This window comes from Pyrgilauda ruficollis, unplaced genomic scaffold (assembly GCF_017590135.1).
Source record: "Pyrgilauda ruficollis isolate IOZ18807 unplaced genomic scaffold, ASM1759013v1 scaffold244, whole genome shotgun sequence".
In the NCBI taxonomy this organism is placed as follows: Eukaryota; Metazoa; Chordata; class Aves; order Passeriformes; family Passeridae; genus Pyrgilauda; species Pyrgilauda ruficollis.
This window is the reverse complement of record NW_024523756.1, coordinates 483613-510813: the sequence shown is the minus strand read 5'-3', so window position 1 is coordinate 510813 and position 27201 is coordinate 483613. Positions and strand designations below refer to the sequence as shown.

Genomic DNA, 27201 nt, shown 5'->3' with positions numbered 1-27201 from the left:
GGTAGAACAGGATGATCTTTACAGTGCCTTCCAACCCAAACCACACTGTTCTTCACCTCTAAGGACTACTGCTGCCAGCTTTTGAGGCACTTTATTTACAGCAACACAAAGAGCTGTAAAAACACAACAGCCAGTGAGGTGTGAATCCCTCGCTGTAACTGTCGCTCCTGATCCCACCTTCACAAATGCATTCTGGATACAAAGCCTTTGTGGAAATGTTGTGCTGCTTTTGGACCTAGAGTGAACAGATGTGTCCCCACAGAGCAGTAGCAGGGTTCAGCCCTGCTTGGTCCCACTCAGTGGCTGGTCAGGATGCTGCTGAGGCTCAGCAAGACAGGCTCTGGGTTCAAGTGTGTCCCAAAGGAGAAGCAGTTTCCACCACCGCCTATAACCAACAGCTCCTTCTCATGTGGCAGAAAGACACTGCTATGATTATGTAGCATTAATGGCCACTCCAGGTGCTCCTGAAAAAGGAAAGCAGATTTTGAACATACAGGACTTCATGTGGTCCTGAATGTGGGCAAGAACAGACAGCTAGAGAATATAGAAACAAGTAACCTCTGAGGTGCACTCCTCTATGACACCCACCCACCCACCAACTTGCAGTTCAGTGATTTTTTAATGAGAGAAAATGCCTTTGTACTCCCTGAATCTTAAGAAGGTAGCCAATCAGTTTTTGATTCAATGTAAATCTTCATGGCCTGTGGCAAGGAGTTCCAGAGCTTATCTATGTAACTGGCAGGTTCAAATGCCTAGAGAGTTTCACCTTAGTCAAAGCACACAGCTCCTAAGCAAAGGAAGACACCAATCCATCTGCAACTGCTTATTCAGTGCAAATAAAAAAAGTTACATTCTTTTAGACGCAACTTTGCTATCACTGTACCTATCCTCACTGCTGTCCAACAAGGGCAGTCTATTTTATCTAAAGGATATGAGGCCACTTATAACTTCTGCTACAGACAATAATTGAAAACTAAGCTACAATTAAGCATGTTTCTTGCTTTTATTCCCGTAGCAAAACGCTGCAAGGTCAACTGGATGCACACACACTGTTCACTATAAAAGACGAACTCGTCACAAATTCCAGTTTCACCAACAACAGGTTCCATATGTACAGTTATCAAAAGAAACTTGTTTCTTTACATAAAAGATAAATAAAAACTTGTCAGGCCAAATAAATGTTCTTAGAGAATCAGAGAATGGTTTGGGATGGAAGGACCTTAAAAAAATGCCACCTTGTTCCACCCCCCTGCACTGGGCAGGGACAGCTTCCACTAGGCCAGGTTTGCTCCAAGCCCAATCTAGCCTGGCCTCTAACTCTTCCAGGGATGGGGCAGCCAAAGCTTTTCTGGGCAGCCTTTGTCAGTGCATCACCATACTCTTCATAAAAAATTTCATCCATATACCTAGTTTGAGGCTACTGTCCTTTAGATGAAAACCACCACCCCTTGTCCTATCACTACAGGCCCTGCTAAAAAGTCTGTTCTCATCTTTCTTACAAGGCTCCCTTTAAGTACTGGAAGGGGCTCTAAAGGCTCCCCAGAGCCCTCCCTCTCTCTTAAGGCTGAAAAACCCCAAGTTTCTCAGCACATCCTCACAGGAGATCAGCTCCAGCTCTCTGCTCATCTTTGTGGCCCTTCTATGGATTTCATCCAACAGATCTATGTCTTTCTTTTACTCAAGGCAGTATTATCTGAGATGAGGGATACTCAAAGACATAGACCAAGTTTTGGCCAGAGTATGCCAAAATCCTGCTTTGTGACACCACCTGTATGACTGCTCTTCAGTGATGCACAGAAGTCACCAAATAGTGTCAGTGAAAAGGAAGGGTCTTCCAAGCATCATCCTGTTCAAAGCAGGCTCAAGTAGGCTTTTCAGTAGCTCGCCCAGTCAGGTTCCAAATATTGCCAATAATGGAAATATGACAGCCTCTCTAAGCAATCTGTTCAGGGTCCAATCATCCTTACAGGAAGCTTTTATGTTCCAGTGGAGTTTCCAGTATTTCTGTGGTGGTTTTTTTTCCTCGTATTTCAGGCAGCAGCTAGAGCACACTGCAGTTTCCACCCAGAAGTTCTCAATGAAATTATACTACAGACCTTCATAAACACTAACTTAGCCTCTGGTTTATCTGTTCCCTTCCTCCACAGACATCCTGAAGTGACTATGCTTGTGCCCATTTCAGTTCTGCTGCCCCTTGTCTGAAACAGAGCAACTCCATGTTCCAGTCTTCTGCACATTCCATCTCTCCCTCTCTTAACCCTGTACATTCTCTGTGCTGGGTAACAGCATTTTGGAATTAGATCCTACCTCTCCATAAAATTACTAAGTTCCTTCACAGGAACACTGCTTACCCTGAAAGAAAAATTTCAGTACTTACCACATTAATCACATAGTTCAAGCAGAGACCAGTCATTAAGTTGATGACAGTGACACCTGGCACAGAGGATGCATGAAACCACACTCCACCAACAAGCAGAAGCTTTCCTTCATGCACATGTGCAGTATGTGAATACCTGTGAGATCAAAATGAGGTTGAACTCCATTAGCAAGGGACACTGGTAAAGACAGGCTGAAGAGCCTCTGCTGAATTCTCTGAGCAACCTGTCTAGTTGAAGATGCCCCTAACTCATTGCAGGGAGGTTGCACTACTTGGCCTTTAAGAGGTCCCTTTCAAATCAAACTATTTTATGATGCTATGAGTGTCTTCTGCTTACCTTGGGACAAGAGGAGGGTGTGTCTCTATTGTCTGCCACTGAAAGCCATGTTCAAGCTCCCTCAGAAGGAAAACTGAACCCAAGGGCTGCTCAGCTGCTCCCAGACCTCCTGCAATCAGAACACCTCCTTCCCAGCTGCAGGCACTGTGAGAGTGGCGGCTTTCTGGGACTGGACCCTCAACAGCAATCTGAAAAAACACAAGTCCAAGGCTGAAGTTTGCCAAGCTAAGTGTCTGCTTAATGTCCAGGCTTTTAAATGCTTTTTCCTGTGTGGTTAGTTTTTTGACATCCAACCTTCCCCACATGTTCCTCTAGAGACTGCTCCATGCTTCCATTTTCATTGTCTCTGGACCTCAGTACATTTAATACAATCAGTCCTTAGAGGCTATATTTTCACACATTTATTAGAGGTAACTTTATCTTCATTCCTGCAGGCTGCTTTCTGCTCAAGACATACACCTGGGAACTCCAAGTTAGCTTAGAAACACATAGACTAATGCAATGACCAGCAAAGCAGGTGATCAGTTGCTCAAACCATAGAGCGGGTTAAAAAGCTCAACTGCAGGACTAAAACCCAGAAATAAAACCTTTAGTGCAAGCACTAAAGGAAAAAATGTAAGGTCGGGCATTAAAGGAATATCACAGCAAATAAGCGATGTAGAAAAATTTGGAAGTCACTTTGTCCATACCTTTTCCCTACAACAAATGAAACTATATGTTATCATCTGGATGAATGAATGTTTATGTAACAGTTTCCAAAAGTCTGCAGTAACAAGAATTTCTCACCTCTTTAGGCAGTCTATTACAGACTCAGCAAGCTTCACAATCAATAGCTTTCCTTAATGTCCATCTGATTCCCTGTACTACTCAAAGTTAAAATGGAGAACAATTTTTTTCTTCTCTGCAGCAGTATTTTAAATATTAGAAGATTTATTTCTATCTTGAATCTTCTTCAGATTCAACAGCTAGAAGACCTTCAAAACCTCCCCCTGTGAGGTATGTGGCCTGGTCATTCTTGGTGCATATCTCTATACAGCTGTTTTACACCCTGTCCACCTCCTTTTCAGCTGTCAGCTGTGGGTATTTTACAGGAGGTCTGCTGAGATTAAGAACATTGTAGAAAACAAAAGAAGCAATTCATGTGTCTACCAAATAACATTCCTGGTTACATAACTGAAGACACAGTGTAGGCCTCCCACAACAGTGGGATATTGCTTACTCACGCTTAGCTTGTGACCTCTTGCAATTATGCATCTCTCACCCTACAATTGTGCTATGTACAAGGTCGGGTTCAAAGAGTTACATTAAACAGAATTACATAGGCTGGTGGCCAGTACATAAACGAGGGAGTAAGTCCTCTTCCACTCAATTTCCTCTTATGACACATTCAGCAATCTAGACAACTGTGGCAAATCGGCAGATGTGGAGGTGGTTTTGATTGTAGCAAAGCCTTTAATACTGTCTCTAACAGTATCCTTCCACAAAAATGTCCAGCTCACAGCTAGGTAAGTCCGTGATGGGAAGAGGTGAAAGAAGACAGAGACAGTATGTTCTCAGCAGCATCCAGCAAAAGGGCAAGAAGCAATGGGCACAAACTGACATAGAAAAAAATACACATAAATCCCCCTCATATTGTTCTATCAGGGTGGTCAAGCACTGGAGTAGGTTGCCCAAAGAGATTGTGGAGTCTCCATCTATGGAGATAATCCTACCTGGACAATATACTGAGCAACCTGCTCTAGTTAGACCAGTTTTAAGCTAGAATGCTGGACTAGATAACCTCTAGATGTCCCTTCCAACCTCCACTGTTCTATAGAGACTGTATGTGACTAAAAAGCTGGGTGTTCAGAAGTCAGCTCTAACTCTAATCCCCATGGAGTATATTCTTACCGCAGTGCAGGAGAGTTCTGGAGCGTGCAGGAAATGCCAATCGCCGAGCACAGGCTCCAGAGCAGAGCGGCCACCATACACAAACAGGTACTGCTCACCTAGGGGAACACACAGCCAGGAGGTAACAGAACTCAGAATCTGGTGTGCCACAACAGAAGAAAATTCTGTTTGCATAGAAGGGAAGCTGACAAACAGGGTGCAATAATACTCTGGGTAGATGTCAAGGACGTGCATTTACTGCACTATATGCTGTCCTTCCACTGATTCAGAATGGACTGTGCAGATAACAGCAGTGTTGGTCACTTTCTTCAGCTACAAAGCAATACCAAGGCAAAAGTAAGATGAAACAATGCAGTCTGACAAAGACAAAATCCAATGTATTATGAATAAAATTTTATTTACCCACTTAGCATTTGCTTTTTTGATATAAAATTCTGACTGGAAGGTTGAATGCTACAGTATTAATTAAACTGCTCCACAAATGGAAAGTGTGCTCCAGACTAGACTAACAACTGCTTAACAATTCCCCTCTTCTTCTCTTGGAGAGCTCCCTGCCAGCTGCAGGAATGGGACACCTTAGGAAAGGACAGCTTTCAGCTCCTGAATGCCACTGCTTAAGTTTTTGCCCCTTACAACCAGGATCTTTTAATAGACCAACCTTCAGCTTGCTATTGCAGGACCTGATTCTAGAGCTGTTCACAACTACTAAGTGTTTGTAAATTGCTACTAGAAAAGTAGTATTTCTTCTGAAGGACTTTGGGATAAAGAGCTTGGGATCCTGTTCCCCAAAAAATATCCTACAGAGAGAGCAAAACTTATTTCTGCCATGATCAAGCATGAATAGCTTCAGCCATAGGTATCTCAAAGAATCAGTCTTCCAGAATGGATTACAGTAGGTTCCAATCCTACTTGCCACCAGGGATTATGTACATAACAAAATAAAAAATTACCATATTTCAAGTGTCAAGAAGAGATCTCAAAGCCTCCTAATTTCTTCACTACTGTCAGGCTTGAGGAATGATCAATATGAACGTCATGAAATTCAGCAAGGTCAAGTGAAAGATCCTGCATACCTACAGCCATTTCCACTCTTTCCAGGCTTTTTACCTTTGAATGTAATTTCAGTTGTGCTGTGTCTCCAACGCAAAGCTGCTGCTTCAGCAGCAGGCTGCAGACTTACAAGCTCCACTGCAACGTCATCCGGGCCTGAAGCACCACAGGTTTTGGGGAACTTCAGCCACAACATTCCCAAGCCTGTGCCCGATGGGGATGTTCGTCCTCCTAGCACCAGAGCCAGAGTGTCCGAGAGACAAGACACAGTATGGTACAACCTCTCACCTGTGGAGATACAAAACATCATGCTTCACGCAGGTGGTCTTTCCATGAAATTTATAATCATTTAAGTTGGAAAAGACCATTGAAGATTATCAAGTCCAACCACTCTTCCAGCACTCTCAAGGGCAAAACATAACATGTCCCTAAGAGCCACTTTCACATGGCTTTTAAATTCTTCCAGGGATGTGGACTTTATCACTACCCTGGGCAGCCTGTGCCAGGCATGGATGACCCTTTTCTTAGAGACATTTTTCTCAATATCCAACCTAAACCTCCCCTGGCACAGCTTGAAGCCATTTCCTCTTGTCCTGTCCCTTGTCTCCTGGGAGAAGAGGCCGACCTCCACCTGGTTACATCCTTCTTTCAGGTAGTGGTAGAGAGTGAGAAGCTTCCCCCTGAGCCTCCTTCTCTTCAGGCTGAGCTCCCTGCCCCTCCCAGCTCCCCTGGGCACTACTACAATGAGCTTGTAGTAACATAAGAGCAACAGATGTCATCCACCTGGACTTGTACAAAGCATTTGACACTGTCCCACCCAACACCCAGTGTCTAAACTGGAGACATGGATTTGACAGATGGACCATTCAGTGGATTAGGAACTGGCTGGATGGTCCCTCTCCAAGAGCTGCAGTCACCGGCTCAGTGTCCATGTGGAGACCATAGGTGAGTGCTGTTGTTCAGGTCTCCCTAAGGACCAGCAATATTTAACATCCTTGTTGGTGACATGGACAGTGGGACCGAGGGCACCCCAGCACATTTGCCAATGGCAAGGAGCTGTGTAGTACAGGCATGCGCTGGAGGGAACAGGAGTGGCATCCAGAGGGAACTGGACAGGAGAGGTGGGACTGTGCCAGCCTCATGGGGTTTCAGCAGGACCAAGGGCAAGGTCCTGTCCCTGGGCTGGGGCAATCCCAGCACAAATACAGACTGGTCAGAGAATGTATCAAAAGCAGCTCTGGGGAGAAGGACCTGGAGGCATCTGTAGACAAAATCTTCAGTGACTCAGCAGTATGTGCTCACAGCACAGAAAGTCAACCATGTCCCAGGCTGCATCAAACGACGTGTGGCCAGCAGGTTGAGGGAGATGATTCTCACCCCCTATGCTGCTTTTCTGAGACCCCACCTGGAGTTCTGCATCCAGGTGTAGTGCCCCCAGCACAATTAAGACATGCAGCTGTTGGAAAAATTCAGAGTCCACTAGCTTGATCAAAGGGTTGAAGCCCCTCTGTTCTGAAGCCAGGCTGAGAGACTCTGGGCTGTTCAGCCTGGAGAAGTGAAGGCTCCAGAAGACCTTAGCACCCCTTCCAGTGCTTAAAGGGACTCCAAGAGAGCTGGAGAGGGACTTTGGAAAAGGGCCTGCAGTGACAGGACAAGGGGAAACAGCTTCCGACTGCCAGAGTGCAGGGTTAGATGGGATATTGGGAATAAATTCTTCTCTGTGAAAGTGTGGAGGCCCTGGCACAGGTTGCCCAGAGAAGTGGCTGCCATTTGTTTGGAAGCGTTCCACACCATGCTGGATGGGGCTCTGGTTAATCTTCTCTACTGGAATGTGTCCCTGCCCACAGCAGAGGGGTGGAGCTAGATGATCTTTAAAGTCCCTTCCACCCCAATCCTTCTATAATTCTATGACTCCAGCCCCTCAATGTCTCTCTTTCTGTTAGAGGCTCAGAACTGGACATGACACTCCAAATGTCTCTGCAGTGCCCAGTAGAGAGAGACAATCACTGCTCTGGGCCTGTGGCCACTCTAGGCTGGTACCAGCCAGATGCCATTTTCCTCCTTGCCCACCTGGGCTCATGTTCAATCATTGTCAAACAGAACCCCCAGGTGCTTTTCCAGCTTTCCAGTCACCCTGCCCTCAATCTGGGGCGCTGCATGGGGTTGTGGTGACCGAAGGGCAGGATGGGACATTTAGCAACCAGACCCTCAGGTGTCTGTGACTGCCAGCATCACTGTGCCATGACAGCAATTTTTCACTAGACTTTCTTTCACTTTTAGCACAAAGGTATCCCCCTTGCATTGCCATCGGTATGGGAACTCACCCCATCTTTTATCAGGAATATTCTGTGTCACACAGACAGCTTCCCAGTGGCCTGCATGCTTACTCAGCATGTGGAAATTTCTCACGCGGCAGTGTTGTCCACCCTCCTCCCCAAAGCCTCCCGTGGTGAGAATCATGTTGGGCTTTATAAGAACAGAGTGGTGACCGTAACGTCTCAGGCCAGGAATTCCTGACAGCCTTGCACACACTGCTGCAGGAACACTCCCTGCCATCCCAACAGGACCAGCGTGACGAGGAACTGGAAGACAAAGAGAACCAAAGAACTTAGGCACAAATACAAAACAAAGATTACATCTTAAGTAAGAGATTAAGCATGTCACCTTTTCAAAATGACCATTCATCTTTTCAAGAAAAAATTGAGAAGCAAGTTGACAGTGCACACAGATAATCTGACATGCTCTAGAAATCAGGATGTAATGGTTAAAACTACTACTGTACCAACTGTAACTTCTACTCTGCCCACTCAGCTCCTGAACTTCTGAGACTGCTTTCATGAGATGGACGTAAGACTAGCCAAGCAAGTGAAGTGTCCTAAACTGCTGCAGCAAGATATTAATCACTGCAGTACCTTCAAAAGGAGGACGTATCTGATTAAGGCAATATTTGGCTACATGAACAGCAAAGAACAGCAGAAAAAGGACAAACACCTGGAAGCTGATTTCAAAGTTTCTTGCCAGATTTTGATCCTACCTTCACAGAAGCACTGAAATAACATTCTGAAGCATGACAAGTAATCTATTAATTCCAGTGGTCCTACTATAGGAGAGTATTTACAATTACTTAAGTATATTCTCTTTAAATATTATATCCCTTAGCAGGAAGCAAACTCTCAGCACAGGACTCTGGCTCATCTACACATTGCTTTCTTTTCATCGGTTTGGAATCTTTGTTTTAATCAAGGGCTTTATTCTTGTGTTGTAAGAGATGATGAAGTGGGGGAGGAACAGCTCGCAGTCCATTTTTTGTATGCCATAATCAGAAAAATCACCTGTACTGATCATTGCAAGACCCTACTTAATCATTTGATGAAGTAAGAAATTTCATCTCCTTGGGCTTATGTGTCTTTTTACAGACTGATCTTTTAAAGATGGAGGAATTTTTTCATGTCACAAAATATACTTACCACAATCTCTTTGGAAGACTTAGTACATGCACTCTCTTGAACTGGGACCCAAGTCTATGTGAGTGGGTAACTGGGGGCATTTTACTGATATTAGAGACGTATCTTTTGCATTCCCAGTGAAATATATCTAAGCATGGACAATCACTGGACTTTGAAGGCTTTTGCTATCAGTTTTGAATACAACAGAGACAACAGCAGAAAGACCCTAATCCTGTCTCTAATTAATCAAATGTCTTCACTGTAATAAAGTCCGTTAAGAAAATGTTAGATTTTTTTTCTTAATTTAAGAATAGATACTATGCATTTAGGAGCCTTCAAGCATTTAACTTAAGGACCAGCGACAATCACACAGTACATTAAATCTCACCCACATTCATTTAGCTTCAATTTCCCATCTTCAAATCTAATTGAGACACAACACATGGATTCAGTGGCCTTGTTGGCCTCAGGAACACTATCCTTTTTCAGCTGCTTTTCTTGCTCCCTAGAACACAGATTTCAACCTTCTCTTGAAGCTACAACTACCTGTGGTGCTATACTGTGAACACTAGTGATATAACTTCTACCCTGAAAAAGGAAGCAATCAGTCAAAACAAGGAATTTCTTGGACTGCTATGGCCACCAAATCCTTTTTATCCTGGAAAGACAATATTTGTCTTGGCTCTTCCCCAGCTGTACCATTTTCCCATCTAAAAAAAGTGACATACAGATTTAAAAGCATTTCAGAAACAGAAATACGGCAGGAACAATTGCACCCACAAGGGATAAGGAAGCAAAGAACAGCTTCATGTCAGGCTCCTGAGTGGTCTGCTGGACAGGGCAGTAAAGATAACAGAACAACCTTCTGGAGGCTGGAAGGAGAGGCTGGATGGAGGCAACCAGGAATAAATTTGAAAGGGAGATCCCAAAAACAGGACTAGGAGCAGGGTAGGCTGGCATTGCAGCCATGCACTGGAGGGGCTCATGTACGAACAAACGACAAGCTGATCAGACTGACAGGTTCAATAAACTGAAAGAACAGGAGTGATCAGAACCAGCAGTTAGGCCACAGCCCTGGCCTTGGTTTGGACAGCAGAACTGCTGTGGAGTGGAGAAAGCTACCAGACAGCAGCATCCCATCTGCCCTTTCCAGGATTTCAATGTCTCCTAAAACCTCTCAGAGATACCTACATGAGATAAAAGAATAATGTGAAAACTACTTGGTGTGTACCTGTCACACTGGGTGACAACGGAGTCCAGGAAGGTTCCATCCCCTTTGATGCAGCCAACACAAAGTAATGAGAACATTTCAGGTGCCATTCCTGTAGCAAGCCCAAAGAAAAAACCAAATAAAAGACAAAGAAACCAATAAAGGAAGAGCCAAACAAAAAACAAACCCCTTAAAAATCTTAGAGCAAACAGTAGTAAGGACCTCATAACAGCCAGTGTGACCAAATCAAATGCCAACAGCCTAGCACTGTTCCCATCAATGGTCAAAATCAGAGGGGTAAAGCTGAATCAGAAAAAGAACTGCCTCTCTCACTCCAACTTTCAAAAATTTACAGCCCAGGGATCTTCTAAGCAAGAAGCTGTGTCTTTGTATCGAACAATCCTTGAAGAATTTTTCATGCATGAACCTACCCAGCTGCTCTTTGAACTCACATAAACTTTTAACATGCCCAACATACATCCCAGAGCTTAACTATGTGTTGCATGGGAAAGTTCTTCTTTTTGGAATCAGCTTCACCTTATGCCTATGAGTTCTGATCATAAAAAAGAGTGAGGTCTTTATACCAGAGGGATTAAAATGATTCCAACGAAATCACAAATGCTAAAAGGTGCAACATGCTCTGTGCTGGACAATAGTACATCATTTTCAGTCTGGCCTTAGAAACATTCTGAGGCAGAAGCACAAGCGAAAGGAAGGTACAGGAAACCAGCAGCAATGAGAGTTCACTGTGGCATTTATGGACATTAGGGAATTGAGTGTGTTCATTCCTGTGGGGTGGGATACATTCAGCCAACTATGTGACTGGCAAGCATAAACAGGAATTTAAAAGGCACAAGTACTCATTGTATCAGCTTCATTGCCCCAACCCATATTAGAAGTAAAAAGCATCTTTTGAAAAGTGACATCCAGAAATTAATGTAAATACTGAAAATGGAAGAATCCACTATTAGTCCCTAAGAAAATTTTTCTAAAAATAGTCTCCCTCCACACTGGGTGTCTATTTTACTTTTTTCCCTAATGTGAACAAGTTTGTTTACAGTAAAACCTTGGATCTTACTTAATCTTTCTCTCAAAGGCTAACTGTAGAGCTGTCTGTTGTCACATCGTATACTCCTGTGCACGTTTCCAGCTCGGATTCATGCACATTAACTTCCTTTGTAAGAAAAACAATACCAAGTCGTTACCTTCCCACTGTATGAGCAATGACCTTGACCTACAGTTCCAGTAGACATTTCTAAACCACTTAGCAAATTTGCCACCACTTTCAGTCACCACTTTTGCATTAATACAGCAGTGCAGATCCTAGCATGTTGGCAAAATAAATTCAAGCACATTCAATTGTTTTCATACTACAGTTATTCGATTTCTAAAATTATAAACAGAAAACCATAAAATCAAAAGGGAAACTTCTAGCAAGTATTCCACAGGATATTTAGCTCAAAGTTACTATCTTCCACTTATCTTCACTTCTATACTTCAAATAGTCGGAAACTTTGCCAGCAGTTAATATAAAAATGGCAAAGAACAGAGTCATAGTTGAATTTCAATCATTAATGCAGGAATGGTTGTACAAAGTCAGACCAAAAAAATCTGAAATTAGTAACCTGTATCCAACAATGACAAACAATAAAGTAGTCTATGGAAATGGAAGAGAGCAGGAAAAGTGCATCTGCTTTCCCCAGGAATGCTCTCAACAAAATGCAGTCAGGAACAGCACATCAGGCATATCTTTATGTATTCAGTAATCCTTAATGGATTTCTCTTTCATTAAAGTAATTGTTCCTTGAATCCATGCCACCCTTTTAGCATGTATAACTTCTTTTATACTCCCAAGTAGTTTGCTATGACAAGCCTGTCTCCTTGAGAGACTGCTCACAGGAAGGGAGGAAGGAACATGCAGCTTTTCTAAGATGAAGGAGAGCCTTCTTCCCATGCTGCTTCACCAGGAGGTCCCCATGGCCTGTGTGTTAACTAAGCTGATCCAAGGTCCTTTCTGCCTCCATGAACACCTGTGCCCCAGCAGCTCTGTACAGAATTGCAACCATAAGAAATTGCAAATACCTTATGATATCAAAGCCAGGTCCCTGATCTTCAGAATAATGGAGGGTTACCTCATACTCATCAAAAGGCTCCAGAGTCTGCACTCTTTGCTGCTCATCTTCTGGAATACAACAGGTGAAAAACTCATTCATATCCATGACACTGCACTCAGTCCAGCCCTAAAAGACAAATTCCTCAAAGTTATTATCCCTGGAAGGACAGAAACTCACTTCCCACAGGAAAACAAAGACCCTAAATTAAACACCTGCATGAGCCACTAAGACTGTTTAGCTAAAGCAAGAGCTTCCTAAAAACTGTTGAAAATAGAGCTCTCATCTGTAAAGTTCTTAAAAATTTAACTTATTATGTCAAAAGTCTCAGAGGAACCCATTAATCCCATATGAGGCCATAGGCTGCGAGCCAGTTGGAAGCACCTTCTAATGACGAGTCATGCTACCAGAGAAGGCAGTAGCTCAGCCTCAGCCCTGTTTGCTTCAGCCCGTAACTGAGCAAGCACTCAGTGCTCCAACCATCCTCAGATAAATCACGCCTCGTGCACGCCCTAGAGCTGCAGGTGCTCACCTTCCCCAGGAAGCGCCTCTGCTGAGCCTGGCAGTCAGGGTACTGTGCCAGCGAGCGCAGCGCAGTGCTCAGCTGCCTGAAATGCTGCTGCATGACACGTCCAAAGGGGTCCTCTGGGTGCACCTGCTCATACAGCAGGAAGCACGCCTGAGGGAAATGCTCTGCTGCCCACTGGATCAAGGCATCTGACCTGTTGGGAGATTGTGCGTAAGAAATTAAATTGAGGGCCCACGCATCACACGACAGATGCAGTGCATCCTTCTGCAACACCACAAAGCTGCTATTAAGGCATCCTGACAAGTGGCAGTACACTAACGAGACTGCTGTGCTGAATATCTCCTCCCCACCTGCACAGACAATTCAGGGAATGAGAAGAACAAAAACCTCAAGACTGTTCATTTGAAATTTTTCTTCTTTCTGTCCTTCCTTTTAGGATATCACATGGACATCAATTACATCATCATAATTATGATGTAGGGAGCTATTTGGGACGCCACAGAATTCCCAAGGTTTTAGTTTCAAAAGACCAGATCTCCGAGCCCAAGATGATGCACTCAGGAAGAAACTTGCTGTTTTCCCTTTACCACTGGGCAAGAGAGGAGAACTCAGCTGACCTGGTGCTCTCCATGTAGGTGAGCACCACCTCGGCGATGAAGAGGGTGGGGATTTCATTGTTCAGTCCTGCTTCCTCCAGGATTCTCTCCAGCTCAGACAGCTCTGATAAATCCACTCCCAGTAATTTATAATCATCTCCAGAAAAGGTAATGGCTCCTGGGAGATAAAAATTATACAACCTCACTATGGTGCTGCTGCAATATTGAGACCAAAAGAGACAAACATGAAAATCAAACCCACAGGCAATCACTCACAAGACTATGTCTGTCACCCTGATTTTTTAAGATTTTCCAAGCCTTCTGATGTTTATACTCTTGCAGCAAACTTTCTCACACACTTTCTGTAAATAACTTATTGTTTTGCTTTCTTTTATGGAGGAGGAGAAATGTGATGGACTGTTGGTTTGTCCAGTGTCATTGGAGAGGTGGCACTGTCACCCTCCAATCCACTGCCACCTTTGAAAATCCATAAATGTTGGAGTCAGAAAATAAACTTCCCCTTTTTACCTTGAGAACAGCAGCATGTTCGTGCCGTGTTTTTTTGTGTCCTATGTGACACTATGTCTATCAACTATATTTCTCTGGAACATGTAAAAGAAAATCCCCATCACTACATGACCCATGAAGGGATAGTGCCATGTGATCCATTAACTGCAGGTCTAAAACTCCCGCATTCCTAATGCAAATTTCACCTACAGATTTCTCATAGAATTATTACACTTACTATAACAAAAAAACTTTATTATATTTATTTTAAGAGAATTTTTTTGAACCACTATAGTTCAAAATCAAACCTAAAGGGCTCTCATTTATACCTTTCACTTTAGGCTATGAAAGCACCATTGCTTTGATAGAATTTCAGTGGTTCCCCTCACAATCAGAACACCATTCTTAGGTTTCCTAGGCTTGGTTGGTTTGTTTGTTAAACAGATTTCATTTCTGTATAATAGCACTGAGTCCTGAAAGTGCATATGCTTGCTCTCAGCAAACACCAGGACCTGACTCACAGACCACCATCCCCAGAAATAAGCTCCAGTTTATGATCTGCAAGCATTATCATACCTCTGTATCCCATCAGAATATATTAAGGTATGGCTTATTTTTGACTTTTTCAGTCAAAACCACATCAGTAACAAACCAAACTGTAAAGTACCTTTAGCAATTACCTACTCTGTCTCTGCAGCCCAACAACTGTAGCTGTCCTGAGCACAGTTAATCTATCTGAGACCTTCCTTTAAGTACCTGAAGATTCTTGGTATGGACAGAGTTCCCTACCAATATCAAAAATGTGAATGGATTCAGGAAGAAAATGAACAAGTTCGTGGAAGAGCTACTCACTAAGCCCTGGGAGTCAGGAACTCACACTCTATAGCTGTCTTCCATCTGTATTTAAATTGATCAATGCCATCTAAATACAGTGGCTTACGTATGTCCCTACTGCATTTCATTCCATGTTTCCCAGATCCTTCGTGTACTTTGTCAAACTCCTACACTCACTCATCTTATTGCAAGTCCCCATGTTTCCTGCAGATTTATGACATTTCATCTTCTATAGCACATAATCTAGAGCATTACTGGAAATGCTGGAGGAAAACAGATGCAGGAGAAACCTCTAGTGATCCACATGCTTTACATTCCTCCTTTTATCCCTCATCACCCAGCTGGCACAAAATTCTGCAGCAGTTTCACAAGGCTCATTTTCTTCTGCCTTGGAGGGCAAAAAAAAAAAGCCAGGAGACATAATAATTAATGTTTTATTACAGTCAAGATACTTAAAATTCAAACCTCCTCTCTTACCCATCAAGCCCATAAATCATTGTATAATTTAGGGTGAAAGGGACATTCAGAAGTCATCTTGCCCAAATGCTTCCTCATGGCAATTATCTTGCTCAAAGATTTGTCTAGTTAAGCTCTATCTCTGTAGTGGTTTTGGTTCCTAAGGCTGGAGATTCCATTACCTTTCTAAGCAATCTGTTCCCATTTTTAACTACTCATATGGCACAATCTCCTCCCCCAACATTTTCATTATACATCACTGGTATTTCCTCTTTTTGCCACTTTCAACTGTTCCTTGACTATCTGCTTTATGCCTCCAAGAAAAGTGTGGTTCTGTCTTTTCTAACCTCTCCCAAGAGGTAAGCTGCAGGGTGCTGTAAGACTCACCTCCCTCCCAAACTCCTCCCCAGACAGCTGAACGAAACCAGCTCTCTCCGCCTCCCCTCCTACATCACCTGCTCCATCACTTCATCATCCTCATAACCTCCCACTAGACACGCTACAGTTTGCCACTGGTTTTGGACCAGCATGCTCCAAGCAGGACACACCCTTTCAGAAATTGCAACAGAAAATAACCTGACCTTGGTTTGATTTAATCAGCTCCTGACAAATCCATCCTGGCTTCTTATTATCTCTCAATGCTTACAAATTATTTGTTTCAACATTTTTCATAAAATGAATATCCTTTTCATCTACAATTTCACAGTTCCCCTACTATAATCCCTTCCTTTTTGAAGGCTGAAGCTGTGTTTATTCCTTCTAAACACTTTGTACAAAAAAAATCTTTCATGAATGCCATACCTGATCTTTCCCCTCCAGTGTCTCCCACCAGTGCTGACAACTCTTTCACTCCTTTGATCAGCGTAGCTTTTTGGCATGCCACATTTGGAAAATCTACCTCATATACCACAGTGTGATGCAGAAGACCCATATCCTTCAAACGGAAGTATAAGGAATCAAAGCCAGCACCTAAAGACAGGATCTGCAGAGAAAGTATCAGAAAAAGTTATACTCAACTCTAGCAGCATCTTGAGCATCTAGGTGTGAAAAATATTAAATATCATCTTTACAGTGACAAAACCAGGCAACCTCCTGCAAGAGGCAGAAGAATTTTGTGTGGATATTGCCCCCCTCCAGATACTGCTGCCAAAGTAACACATGGACAGCCGCTGTCCTGTCGGTCAGATTTCTGTGCCGTGCTGGAAAGGATCCCAACAGATGCATTAACGAGGCACTGCCCAGATGCCAGAAAGACTTTACACACATTTAGTGAGAGATGCCAGATGTCCCAGAGAATATGTACCTGTGTCCTGGGTAGGTTTTGTGTCTTCAGCAGGAAGTCCTGAACACAGTGATCGACAGCACGGGCACGGATGTAATAACCCCTGCAGGAACAAATTCAGTTATAATCACTGTCCAGGAACCTGATTTCTCCAGCACTGGCAACTTCAACTTTAAAAAAATTAAGATTTTTTTTTTTCTCTAAGCTTCTACCCAATAATTCCCCGTTTACAGACCTGCACTGGGAGACGATTTTGTCATCTCTACAGCTTGGTAAAAAATACAGATCTCCTGCAACCAGTGTGCATATTAACCATCAAGATAACAGATAACCCAGAGAAAATGTGCATATACCCCAGCTGGACTAGTTCTGTTTTGCATAAGTAAATATTTGCTGACTGAAAATGTACAAATCCTGACAGTGATGATGCTCCCTGACAATGCAGATGGCCGATACCTGAGTTCCTGCCCCAAACCATATACCACAACAACAAAATTAATGTGTGCTCATGTAGTGAGAAGGGAACAAAAAAAGGGAGGAAAAGCAAAGTGAGGGGAGGAATCCTGTTCTCTGGTTCTTGAATAAACAGAACTAAGTCAGACTAACTCCTGGAAAGCATTTACCATTTCCCTACTCTGCCATGGACTAATGCCTCTTGTTTCTCAGCATTCTCTTTTAGTTAGTTTCATCCTAGATCCACCTGGCTATATTCCTGCTTTTTTCACCCCTTTAACAAGCATGTTATCATCTTCACACCTCACAGGGACCTCACAGTCTAAGATGTCCCAAACTTGTTGATAAATGCAATACAGAGCTCCTGCTGTGAATTCAGCTTGGCATGCCAATGTTGTGTGACGAGTCAGTGCAGGTTTCCTGATGAGCCACACACATCTTCATAGGCCTGCAAGCTTCTGCTTGAGCAGCACTGTTTGATTTTCCCCTGAATGAAACTCCTTTGGAAATTCACAGTGTTTTGGATTGCATTAAACTACTCTCCTCACTTTATGTAAATTTCACAATGTCATCAGCCTAGAGCCCTCTGCAAACACACATTAAAACATTCTTGTGTCTTACAAAGCTCTGGAGACGTTCTCCTGACCAGACACCACTGACTCAAAAGGTCTTGCTTCCCAGAGCCACCAAATACCTTACAGAAATTGTAACATTATGCGGAATTAATGAGAGAACTATTGATGTTATTACACTATTAGTATATCTTCAAATATTACAAAGATTTCAGCAGCATTGAACACTGGAGTTAGGAACCAGTCTGGTGGCATATTCTTCTCAGAACAAACCATTCAGTTTTGGTCCAGAAGCCATGTAACATTGTATTACCAGTCTAACACGGTTACACTACTGCAAGACAGGGCACTGCATGTTGCCACTCCGTACTGTGCTAAAACTGTGTGTGAGAAGCTGTGCCTTGCCCAACTGACAGCTCCAAGCATGAGGGTTTGCGGCAGAAGGGACCTTAAGCTGCCCTCGTTCCACGCTTCTGCCATGGCAGGGACACCTTCCACTGTCCCAGGCTGCTCCCAGTATTCAACCCGGCCATTGACACTGCCAGAGATGAAGCAGTTACAGCTGCCCTCGGCAACCGGAGAGCCAGGGCCTCGCCACCCCGAGATCTTCCCATCACAGGGAAGATCTCCCTACTAATACGTAACCTAAACCTACTCTCTTTCAACTCAAAGCCGTTCCCCCCGTGCTGTCACTCCTGGCTCTCCGCAGTCCGACCCGAGCGGCCGCGATCCCCTCCCGCGCCCCGCAGGCACCGGGGCTCAGCCGCCGGAGCAGCTGAAGGTGCTGCCGAGCCCTCGCTCCTCACCGGTGGATAAGGGGCGCTCGCCGCCGCCGCCGCCCCGCCAAAAGCCGCAGGAACCGGTCCTGGATGTAGCCCCGCGCTGCCGCCGAGCACTTGCTGACGGCGCTGCTGCCGCCGGTGCCCTGGACCTGCCGGGACAATGACACGGCGCTGCCGCTCCCGAGCGGCATCGCGATCCGAGAAACGCACGGGCCCCCGGCGCGGGATGGCGGGGCCGGGCAGCCTCAGGAGGACTCCGAGGGGAGGGGACTGCAGTGTCCGCCGCCGTCGAATGCCCCTCCGACCCAGCCTCCGCTCCCCTCGCTCTCCGAAGCAGCCGGGCCGAGGCTCCCCGGGCCGTTCCCAGCGGCAGCGGGGCCCCGCGGTCGCTCACAGCCCCGCGGGTCACTCGGGCCCGGGGGTCACTCGCGGCCCCGCGGTCGCTCACAGCCCCGCGGGTCACTCGGACCCGGGGGGTCACTCGGGCCCGGGGGTCGCTCACAGCCCCGCGGGTCACTCGGGCCCGGGGGTCACTCGGGCCCGGGGGTCACTAGGACCCGGGGGTCACTCGCGGCCCGGGACGTCCGGGGCCCATGCTGCGCACACCGCGCCGACCGGAAGCAGGAGCGCAGGGCCGGACGCAGAGAGCGCGGAGCGCGCCCCCTCGCGGGCCCGCCCTGGCACTGCCGATGCCTCCCACCGGTGCGGGACCGCGGGCGGCGCCGTTCATCGGGAGAGAGACGGAAAGCACCGGGCAGCTGTGGGAGGGGCACCCGTGCCCGGGGTGCACTGAGCAACGGGCAAGGAACGCCCCGGGCACTGGGCAGCGGGCACGGAACGCACCGGGCAAGGAGCGCCCCGGGCACTGGGCACCGGGCACGGAGCGCCCCGGGCTGTGGGCACCGGGCGGCCCCGGCGCGGTAAGCGGGCTGCAGGGCGCAGTCTCGGTGCGGGGCATCCGTTCGGGCCGGGCCCTGCCCCGAGCTGCCCGGCCGGAGGTGGCGCTGCTGGCTGCGCGCTGAGGGCGCCCGGCCGTGCTGAGGAGCGGCGGGCAGGGCCGCGGGGTCTGTGGCGGCCGCGGTGAGTGATGCTCTTCAGGACTTTACTGGAGGTACAGAGCAGCGGTGGTGGTCTGTTTATTCAGCAGTAGTCTGTCGGTAGTGGTGGTCTATTCAGTCTATTCAGCCATTGTTCTGTTCAGTGTCTCTACACATCTTGCAACCCACAAATTAGTGTATTTTGCTTTAAATAAGTTACAGTCTCAAAGTGTCACTTTTAAAGTAAGTGGTCACTTTTAAAGTGTCAATTTAAAATGCTGTGCCGTGGAAGCATTGCTATTTAAAATACTTGGTTGTAACATTATGGATATTGTCCTGTTGGTCCTCATTACTGCAAGAGTAGAGGGCTGGATTCACCTGCCAGTCCAGGACAATGTGGTAAGAATTTGATCTGGGAGAGCATATGGTTTGAGCCTCAGATCCCAATCATTTTATTGTAATGTAATGTCACGGAGAGGCCTCAGTGATGGGACAAGACCTTGTCTGGCTCAGGGCAGTAAAATACAGAGCCAAGCAACACAACTTGTGAGTTATGCGCATGGAAGTAGTGAGTGTACAGTATAAACACTGCACAAAATACATCTGTGTCATCAAAAAGGCTGTGAATAATAAGATACAGAATCACAGAGTAGTTTAGGTTGGAGGAGACTTTTAAGAATCGTCTAGTCCACCCTCTGACATGGGCAAGGACATGTTTCACTAGACCCAGTTGCTTAAAACCCCATCCACCAGCCTTGATCACTGAAAGCAATCACAGGAACTTGGTCACAGGAGACTTGCTTCCTGGTCATTGTTAAGAATGTAAACATCTCCAAAAAACCCCATCACCGTCCAGGAAAATACTGTGATTTTCTCGTACTTTGATGTTCACTGGAATCTTGTCTCCATCAAAAAGAGTGATAGAAAGGAAGATATCCTTAGATATAATGGCAGTGATGTCAGAAGTGGAGAGAAGAAACAATCATCCTCTGTCTTGTCACAGAAGTGACAAGGAAAGTGCAGGAAACAGTTGTGAGAGCTTTAAAGAGTGATTTGTTTTATTGCCTTGTGGAGACTGCAGTAGAGAAGGAGGAAGTAAGGTATGGATGTGCTGAAATGCTAGCCTGGAGGGATAGGTTTTGCACTGGTATTATAGTGAGGTAGGTTTGTGAATCAACACTTGAGGAGATGTGGCAAACAAGAATGCTGAAGATGGGGGTTTTGTTTTTCTGTTCTTGTTTTGCAGAGAACTTGGACCAGAGGATCTGGGGGAGGTCCCAATGTGCTGATATTTATAGGATGGAAATGACATAGGATGTCTTGTGAAATTGTTTGATACTACAGTATCAGCCCTGGACAGAATAGTGGAAGGGTTGGCCACACATTGTCAGAGGGAATGATGACTGCTGTTAGCTCTACAGTCAATGTACATTTCCAAGAAATGTAATTTATGCCTGTTTGGAATACCACCAGTGGAGGTACATTGCTATCCCAGGATATTTTGCTTCCCTGTGTTTTATGCAATATTGTGGTCTTTTAAAATCTATGTGTTAGTAATTCAGAACTTCATCAAGTTGTGTTACCCAGTTCATGTGGAAGGACAAGAGCTTGACTTTAGGCACTGCTGGAATTGGCAATTTTGGAAAAATTACTAGAGTTTTGAAAATTATGTTTTCTTGCAGGAGGACACTCTCAAGCTCCACATCAAGGGATGCCGAGCTCCACCTGCCTTTTTTTCAGTGGGAGCACTCTTCATCTGCTCACTACCACAGAGCTCCCGTGCTCTTGCTGCTTTCCCTATTTTAAGGACACATTACCAAATGTATCTGTTGCATTTACATTCAGTGATTCTCTGAATTTTGTGAATAAACATGGATTGTACTCATGGCATGGTATTCCTGATAAACTGACACTGCATGTGCTGCTGTGTTGGAGGTATGTCTGTGCTGTTCAGAGACCTTGAAACACTGGATCAATTTACTTTTGCTCTCTGTGATGCCTTAAGTTTTAGATTTCATGTTTTCCAGATTCTGTACTGCCTTAGTGTATAACTCTGAACTTCATATAAAGTGTCAGCAGTTCTCCTCACAGCTCAGTCACACAAACCAATCCTTTTCCAGCCCAGAACCAAGGAGCTTCAGCCCCAAAAAGTGCAAACAACAGGGAATTGAGGAGGGCAGTCTGGGAAGATGGGACTGCATAGCCTGGAGCTGTAACTGGACAATTAACCCCGATATGGAAATGGACCAAACTTATAAAAGTGTAAAAACTCTTGACCCATCTTGGGTGGAGCCATGGCCAGGCTCTTGTACTGCCCAAGGTGATTCCTTTGAAGGCCTTTTAATAAATCCTTACTTTATTCCTTTAACTCTGTCCAGCCTCTGTTCCAGGTCTGCCTCTCTAGGTATCATCTGTACAGGCTGAACTGCAGTTTGAGTTATTGCACGGTGTGGACTTTGATTCAAAGAGTTACTGAGCAAGACAGAAGCCTTTAACTTTCACTGAGGGAAGCTGAAGTTCCAAAAGTAACCTTTATGTCTGTATTTAGGGACCTGGTGTTTGGGGTGCTGTTCCTGCAGCTGCTGTGATCAGCATACTCAAGCCTCTCAGAGCTCCATTTGTATTTAAGAGATAAAGACCCTGCCTTGTTCTTCTCTCCAAATGCACAAGTTACACACTGTTTCACAGTTTCTTTGGTGACTTGAAAGCTTTCAAAAATCTGTCTCTTCCATTGTTTCCTCCTCACCTCTGTCTCAATTCCCTGTCTGTAAAATAGGGATAAGATCAAATTTCCTACTCCAAGGGGAAAAACATGAAGGAAAAAAAAAAAAAAAGGATTTTTTGACACATCAGAGAGAAGTGATGTCGGTGAGATATTTTTCAGTAGTACATGAAGAGCTCATTAAATGCTGATCAGTGATTAACTGATCAACTTCTGACTTAAACTCTGTTGCTGCTTTTCCAATAGATGATTGTCAGCAGTAGGGCTATTTCCAGGAGAGTGGTACAGAGCACTTCATGGGTACAGATTGGTGTCTGTGTCCTGGAAAGCGGGAATTACAGGAATTAGTGATTGTATTAGGTGACCAATAAAGTAGAGGTTCCACTTTAATGAGACAGCTAGACCAAAAGGTGTTTTGAAGCATATATGAAAAAAAGAATAGAACTGTTGAAAGATACCAATAATCATCTAGTTCAACTGTAAGAAGGATTGGCATTACTTACGTTTATTTCATTAAAATTGATTACTGGCACTACGTCAGTGTTGTGGGATCAGCATTTCAAACCTCTTTTGGTTGGGAGTTGAAAGGAGTTGTGATTTGAGGTCACCCCTGTATTCAGAGATTGAGGGCACAGAGTCTCTTCAGTTGTAAAATGGTTGTAAAACTGACTAGTATGGATCTACAACAAGACTTTCAGAAAAAGAAATCCAATCTGTAATTGGACTGTGAGCAGATTTTGTCAAGCTCCCAGCTACATGATGCAGCTACTCTGCTGGCAGCTGACATTATTTCCTACCAATTTCCTGATGTTTCAAGGATCACCAGTATTGTAATGTTTGTCAGCAGACGTAGTGCTGCTTTCCCCAAGTTAGAATTCCCCATCCACATGATGTTTAAACCAGAATCACACATACCCATTTATTCCCAAGAGGCTTAGATGGACAGGATAGCACAGGGAAAGTCCTTCAGTGTTGTGGCTCCCAGTTCTGCAACATCTCACAGTTTCATCCTGCTGTCATTTCTGCTTCCAGGGTCTCCTAACCTGACACAGACATCTACTCAGTCTCCAGGGAGTCTCTGGTCTATGAGTTTGGCCTTACAGCATCTGAGCCACAATGTCATCACCTTGGGGCCCCACACATGGATGGCAAGGGAGGAAACAGGATAAATTGTGCTGGCCCCTGCTTTCTTGTGGTGAGATCTGCAGTTGCCAGAAACTTCCAGCCTTTGTTCTGGGCTGGGAATGGGTTTCATAATGGGGAGGAGGGCACTTTCTATTCTGAGAGGAGAAAGCAGCACCAAGGAAGGTTTTAATTTTCTGCCACCAGTGCAGAGCAGACAGTTTGCTGGCAGCTGCAGGGCTTGATAAACACTGCAGTCCTGATCCAGTCTGTCACAGGGAGGGGGACTGCAGCAATGGAGTATGTTCTTATCCTGTGGGAAAGGGTCCTTGATGGAGTGATGCCTAAAGATTTTTGCTTTTTATACATTTTTCATAAATTTGTAGTTTTGTGGACTGTTAATACATATAATTTCTAGTACTTTTTCTGTCCTCTCCCATAGTTTTAACAAACCTTAGAAATACATTTCTGAAATTCTGTTTAGTCTTAATTTTTTATGCCTTTCCCTGCAATCAGGCACTTTTCCTCTGTTACAGTCATGCACCCTGAGGTCCTATTATGAAAATTTTCTGCTTAGTATTTTTCAAATGCTTTGAGGGACGGTTCTTGTTTATATGCCATTCTTACTTTTTTATTCCTCCCATCTTGCTGATGCTATTTTTCCATCTTGTTACCCTTATCTGTTAGTGGTTCCCATTGCCTTTGCTAGTTCCTTTCTCTGCCTTGTTTTTGTTTTCCCATGGTAAGTATAAATTTAAATTCTGCATCCATTTGCAAGAGCTGCTGCTTCCTTCTGTCCCCCTTAATTTGATTAATATTTCCTTCCATCTTTTCTGCTTATTCAACTGGTCATGTTGCTGATTTTAATATTACGTTGCTTTTTCCTGCTGTTTCTGAAATGCACTTTGTAAGCAATGGATCTATCTCTGGCACCTTCATGGTCTCCCTGTCTACGTCCTGAGTCCTTTAGCAGCTTCAATGCCTTTATTTGACATTTCTCAGGTCTAAATTGATAACTTGTGTTGTCTGAACTGAGTCAGGTGCCAGGGGAGTGCTGCACTGCTGCTTTTCCATTGCTGCCTTTCCCTCTGCCCTGCTTCCTTTCATCTTCTCTTCAGAGCAGTGCTGTGTTCAGTTTTTTTGGTGTTGCTGTCACCAGATCCACCCTGCCAGCCTTTCTTTTTTCAGTTACTGTCTCTTTCTCTTTTTCTGCTCAGCCATGGCTCACACTTCTCCACTGACTAATTCTCTTCATGCTCTGATGTTCTCTCTCATTGATTAATTTTCTCCTTCCCTTCCATTGCAATCTAAACCCCAAAATTCCTCAGCCTTTAAAGACTTATAGGATCTCCTTCACCTCCTGCATGGGTTCTTCCCACTTTCACTTTGCCATCTTCCTAATTTAAAATGGGAAGGTTCAAAGTTTGGCGTATTTCCTTGTCCTTCATCTCAGGTGGATTTGACCTGTTTTAGCTCATTCCTCAAACTCTTTCCTCCTCCTGTGCTCAATTGTTTCTTTGTAAGAGCTCCCTACTTCCTCCCACTGGAAAGGTACAGGAAATAACCTCTTCTTTCTTTTTGCCTTGTTTCATTCTTCTCTTTCTTCTCCCCATCACTAATGCAGAAATTTCTTATCTATTTTGTTATTGCAATCTAAGTGAATCACTGAGGATTTCAAATGCAGAGTTTCAAATAATTTATGTGACTAATCGTTTGCTCTAGAAGGGAAGATGAAGTTTGTAGGTGGTGTTTGTACAACAAGCAGTGACTTTGCAGCATGGTGGGCTCTGTATCTCAGTCTCCAAGGCTACAGGCTACAGCAAGAGTGAACTTAAAACCTGTAATGCACAAAATCACTCAGGCACAAAGTAAGTGCTGTGAGATGTGCTAATTTTCTGTAAACAACACTTAACCCTTATGTTTTGCTTCTCTATTTGAGAAATAATCAACTGTACAAATAAAACAAAGGTCTGCAGTAGTGTGCGATACAGGTGAAGGATAATGTTTCTCAGAATCACGGAGTACTGAAAGCTGCATATTGTCCATTGTGGCTGTGACAGAGGCTGCTGAAGCCACTGCAGGTCCCAGGGTTCCTTAGGTGGGAGATGTTGGATATGGAGCCTTTCTAAGTGCAGATCTGGACACGTGGTGGAACAGACCTGGGAAGGTGCTGAGAGTCCTTCACCTTTAACAGAAATGAAAACAGAAGTTATTATTCTTATTCTATATTAGAATGTAATAGTTCCACTAGGAATAGAATAGTTCCACTATGAACCTGCAAGGATCATCTAATCAAATTGCTCAACTGCTTCAGGGCTGACCAAAAGTTAAAGCTTTAAGGCATTAAGGGCAATGTCCAAATTCCTCTTAAACACTGATAGGCTTGGGGCATTGGCCATCTCTCTAGAAAGTCTGTTACAGTGTTTGACCAGCCTTTCTGTTAAAGAAATGCTTCCTCATGTCATCTGAACCTCCCTGCTCAGATTAAAAACAACACAGATTTTTCTGATTCCTGTACTGTTGTGCTCCCTGCTCATGTGATTTTACTTTGAACACTTTTTCAGGTTTGTCAAATCCAGGATGAATGGAGAACGTTCAGCTGCTTAAGATCATATTTTGCCTTCATTAAGGAACCACAGAACCTGGAATGGGACAACCATCAGTACCAGTGGAGGCTGGGGATGGAGAGACTGAGAGCAGTCCTGCCAAGCCTGGCGATACCAGTGGATGGAGCACTGGCTGTGAGCTGGCAGCCCAGAAAATCCATCGGGGCTGGGGCCAGCTCCAGGGCAGTGATTCTCCCCTTCTCTGCCCAGGTGAGACTGCCTCCAGCTCTGGGGACCAGCAGGAAGGACATGGAGCTGTGGTGGGAGCCCAGAGGAGGCCACGGAGATGGTCCCAAGGCTGGAGCCCCTCTGCTGTGGAGACAGGCTGGGAGAGCTGGGGGAGCTCAGCCAGGAGAGGAGGGGGCTCCACCTTGTCACAACTTTTCAATACTTAAAGGAGGCTTATGAGAACAACAAAGATACTTCTTACCAAGACCTGCAGTACCAGGACATGGAATAATGGTTTAAAACTAAAAGAGGGTAGATTTTGACATAGCAGAGACGTGTTCACATAATTAAGGTTGGGGTTTTTTTTTGTTTGCAATCCATGATGATGTAACACTGAATATTCTTATCCTTGAAAAACTCTAATCATTGAATCTTCTTGACCCTTTTGTTTAACTGTATCTTTTAATTATAAGATCTACAATTGAAACGCACGTATAACTGTGGGTTTTATGTTCAGAACTGTGGGATTTAAATGACTCAGTGATGCAGTTGCTAGCAGTCATAAATCCCAAACCAACAGAAAGAGTACTGTGAATTGGACTGTCATCTTGTAAAACACGTGCCATAGAACTTCACTGAATTATCTTTTTCTTGATTTAATAACATATATTAGGGGAAAAAACCCTAACCCACAAATAAAACCCACCAAAACACAAACAAAAAATTAAAACAAAACAGAACAAAAAGAAACCCAAAGCAAAGCCCCTCACAAGCATGCTTTCACTGAGAAGTTACCAGTCGCCAGAAATTTACAACATCATTAGTTAAGTTGCTCATATTGTTAATTACTTCGGCTGTTAAATTATGTATCCTGATTTTGAGCTGAATTGGTCTGTCTTATAAGATTGCATCCAGGACAGTTTTGCATTCTGTTACATTCAATCTAAAAGACTGGTAATTGTTCAAAACACTTTTTAAGAAATCTTCCCTAAATATATCTACTGCATTGGATATTTACCAAATATTTAACCTCTAATATGGTAGAATTGATTAAAAATTGTTTCCATTATCAATTGCTGCAGTTATGTATGCTCATTCTGTCCATTCTGGAATG

General features: G+C 44.4%; 2 protein-coding genes across 5 annotated transcripts; one reads left to right on the top strand and one right to left on the bottom strand.

The window, feature by feature from the left end:
* Window positions 1–18910, bottom strand: LCMT2 (leucine carboxyl methyltransferase 2). The gene is made up of 13 exons (XM_041470309.1): window positions 18457–18910; window positions 16647–16728; window positions 16145–16325; window positions 13568–13724; window positions 12954–13143; window positions 12443–12550; window positions 10332–10422; window positions 7979–8236; window positions 5712–5942; window positions 4605–4702; window positions 2715–2902; window positions 2378–2513; window positions 1–464 (listed from the first exon to the last, which is right to left on the bottom strand). The coding sequence occupies exons 1-13, from the start codon at window positions 18621–18623 to the stop codon at window positions 297–299; spliced, it is 2055 nt and encodes a 684-aa protein (XP_041326243.1). The 5' UTR covers window positions 18624–18910; the 3' UTR covers window positions 1–296.
* LOC121355117 lies at window positions 18659–27201 on the top strand. 4 transcript variants are annotated; one of them, XR_005955384.1, is made up of 4 exons: window positions 18925–19512; window positions 20716–20947; window positions 21152–23386; window positions 25878–27201. XR_005955384.1 is itself a non-coding variant. In XM_041470310.1 (3 exons), the coding sequence occupies exons 1-3, from the start codon at window positions 18659–18661 to the stop codon at window positions 25918–25920; spliced, it is 648 nt and encodes a 215-aa protein (XP_041326244.1). In that variant the 3' UTR covers window positions 25921–27196. The 4 variants fall into 4 exon arrangements, 1 of the variants encoding a protein (XP_041326244.1); XR_005955385.1 differs by having other exon boundaries at window positions 18925–19543; XM_041470310.1 differs by lacking the exons at window positions 20716–20947; window positions 21152–23386 and adding an exon at window positions 18659–18833 and having other exon boundaries at window positions 18923–19352; window positions 25878–27196.

Bases quoted from the DNA above. Each gene is read 5' to 3' on its own strand.
- LCMT2 (XM_041470309.1), bottom strand. From the start codon at position 18,623: ATGCCGCTCGGGAGCGGCAGCGCCGTGTCATTGTCCCGGCAGGTCCAG. The intron at 12,551-12,953 runs GTGAGCACCTGC...TTTGTCTTTTAG, and splicing joins AGAGGCGCTTCCTGGGGAAG to GGCTGGACTGAGTGCAGTGT. The intron at 4,703-5,711 runs GTAAAAAGCCTG...GTGTTCCCCTAG, and splicing joins AACTGAAATTACATTCAAAG to GTGAGCAGTACCTGTTTGTG.
- LOC121355117 (XM_041470310.1), top strand. From the start codon at position 18,659: ATGGCGGGGCCGGGCAGCCTCAGGAGGACTCCGAGGGGAGGGGACTGC. The intron at 18,834-18,922 runs CGGGTCACTCGG...CACTCGGGCCCG, and splicing joins CGCGGTCGCTCACAGCCCCG to GGGGTCGCTCACAGCCCCGC. The intron at 19,353-25,877 runs GTAAGCGGGCTG...ACACTTTTTCAG, and splicing joins CACCGGGCGGCCCCGGCGCG to GTTTGTCAAATCCAGGATGA.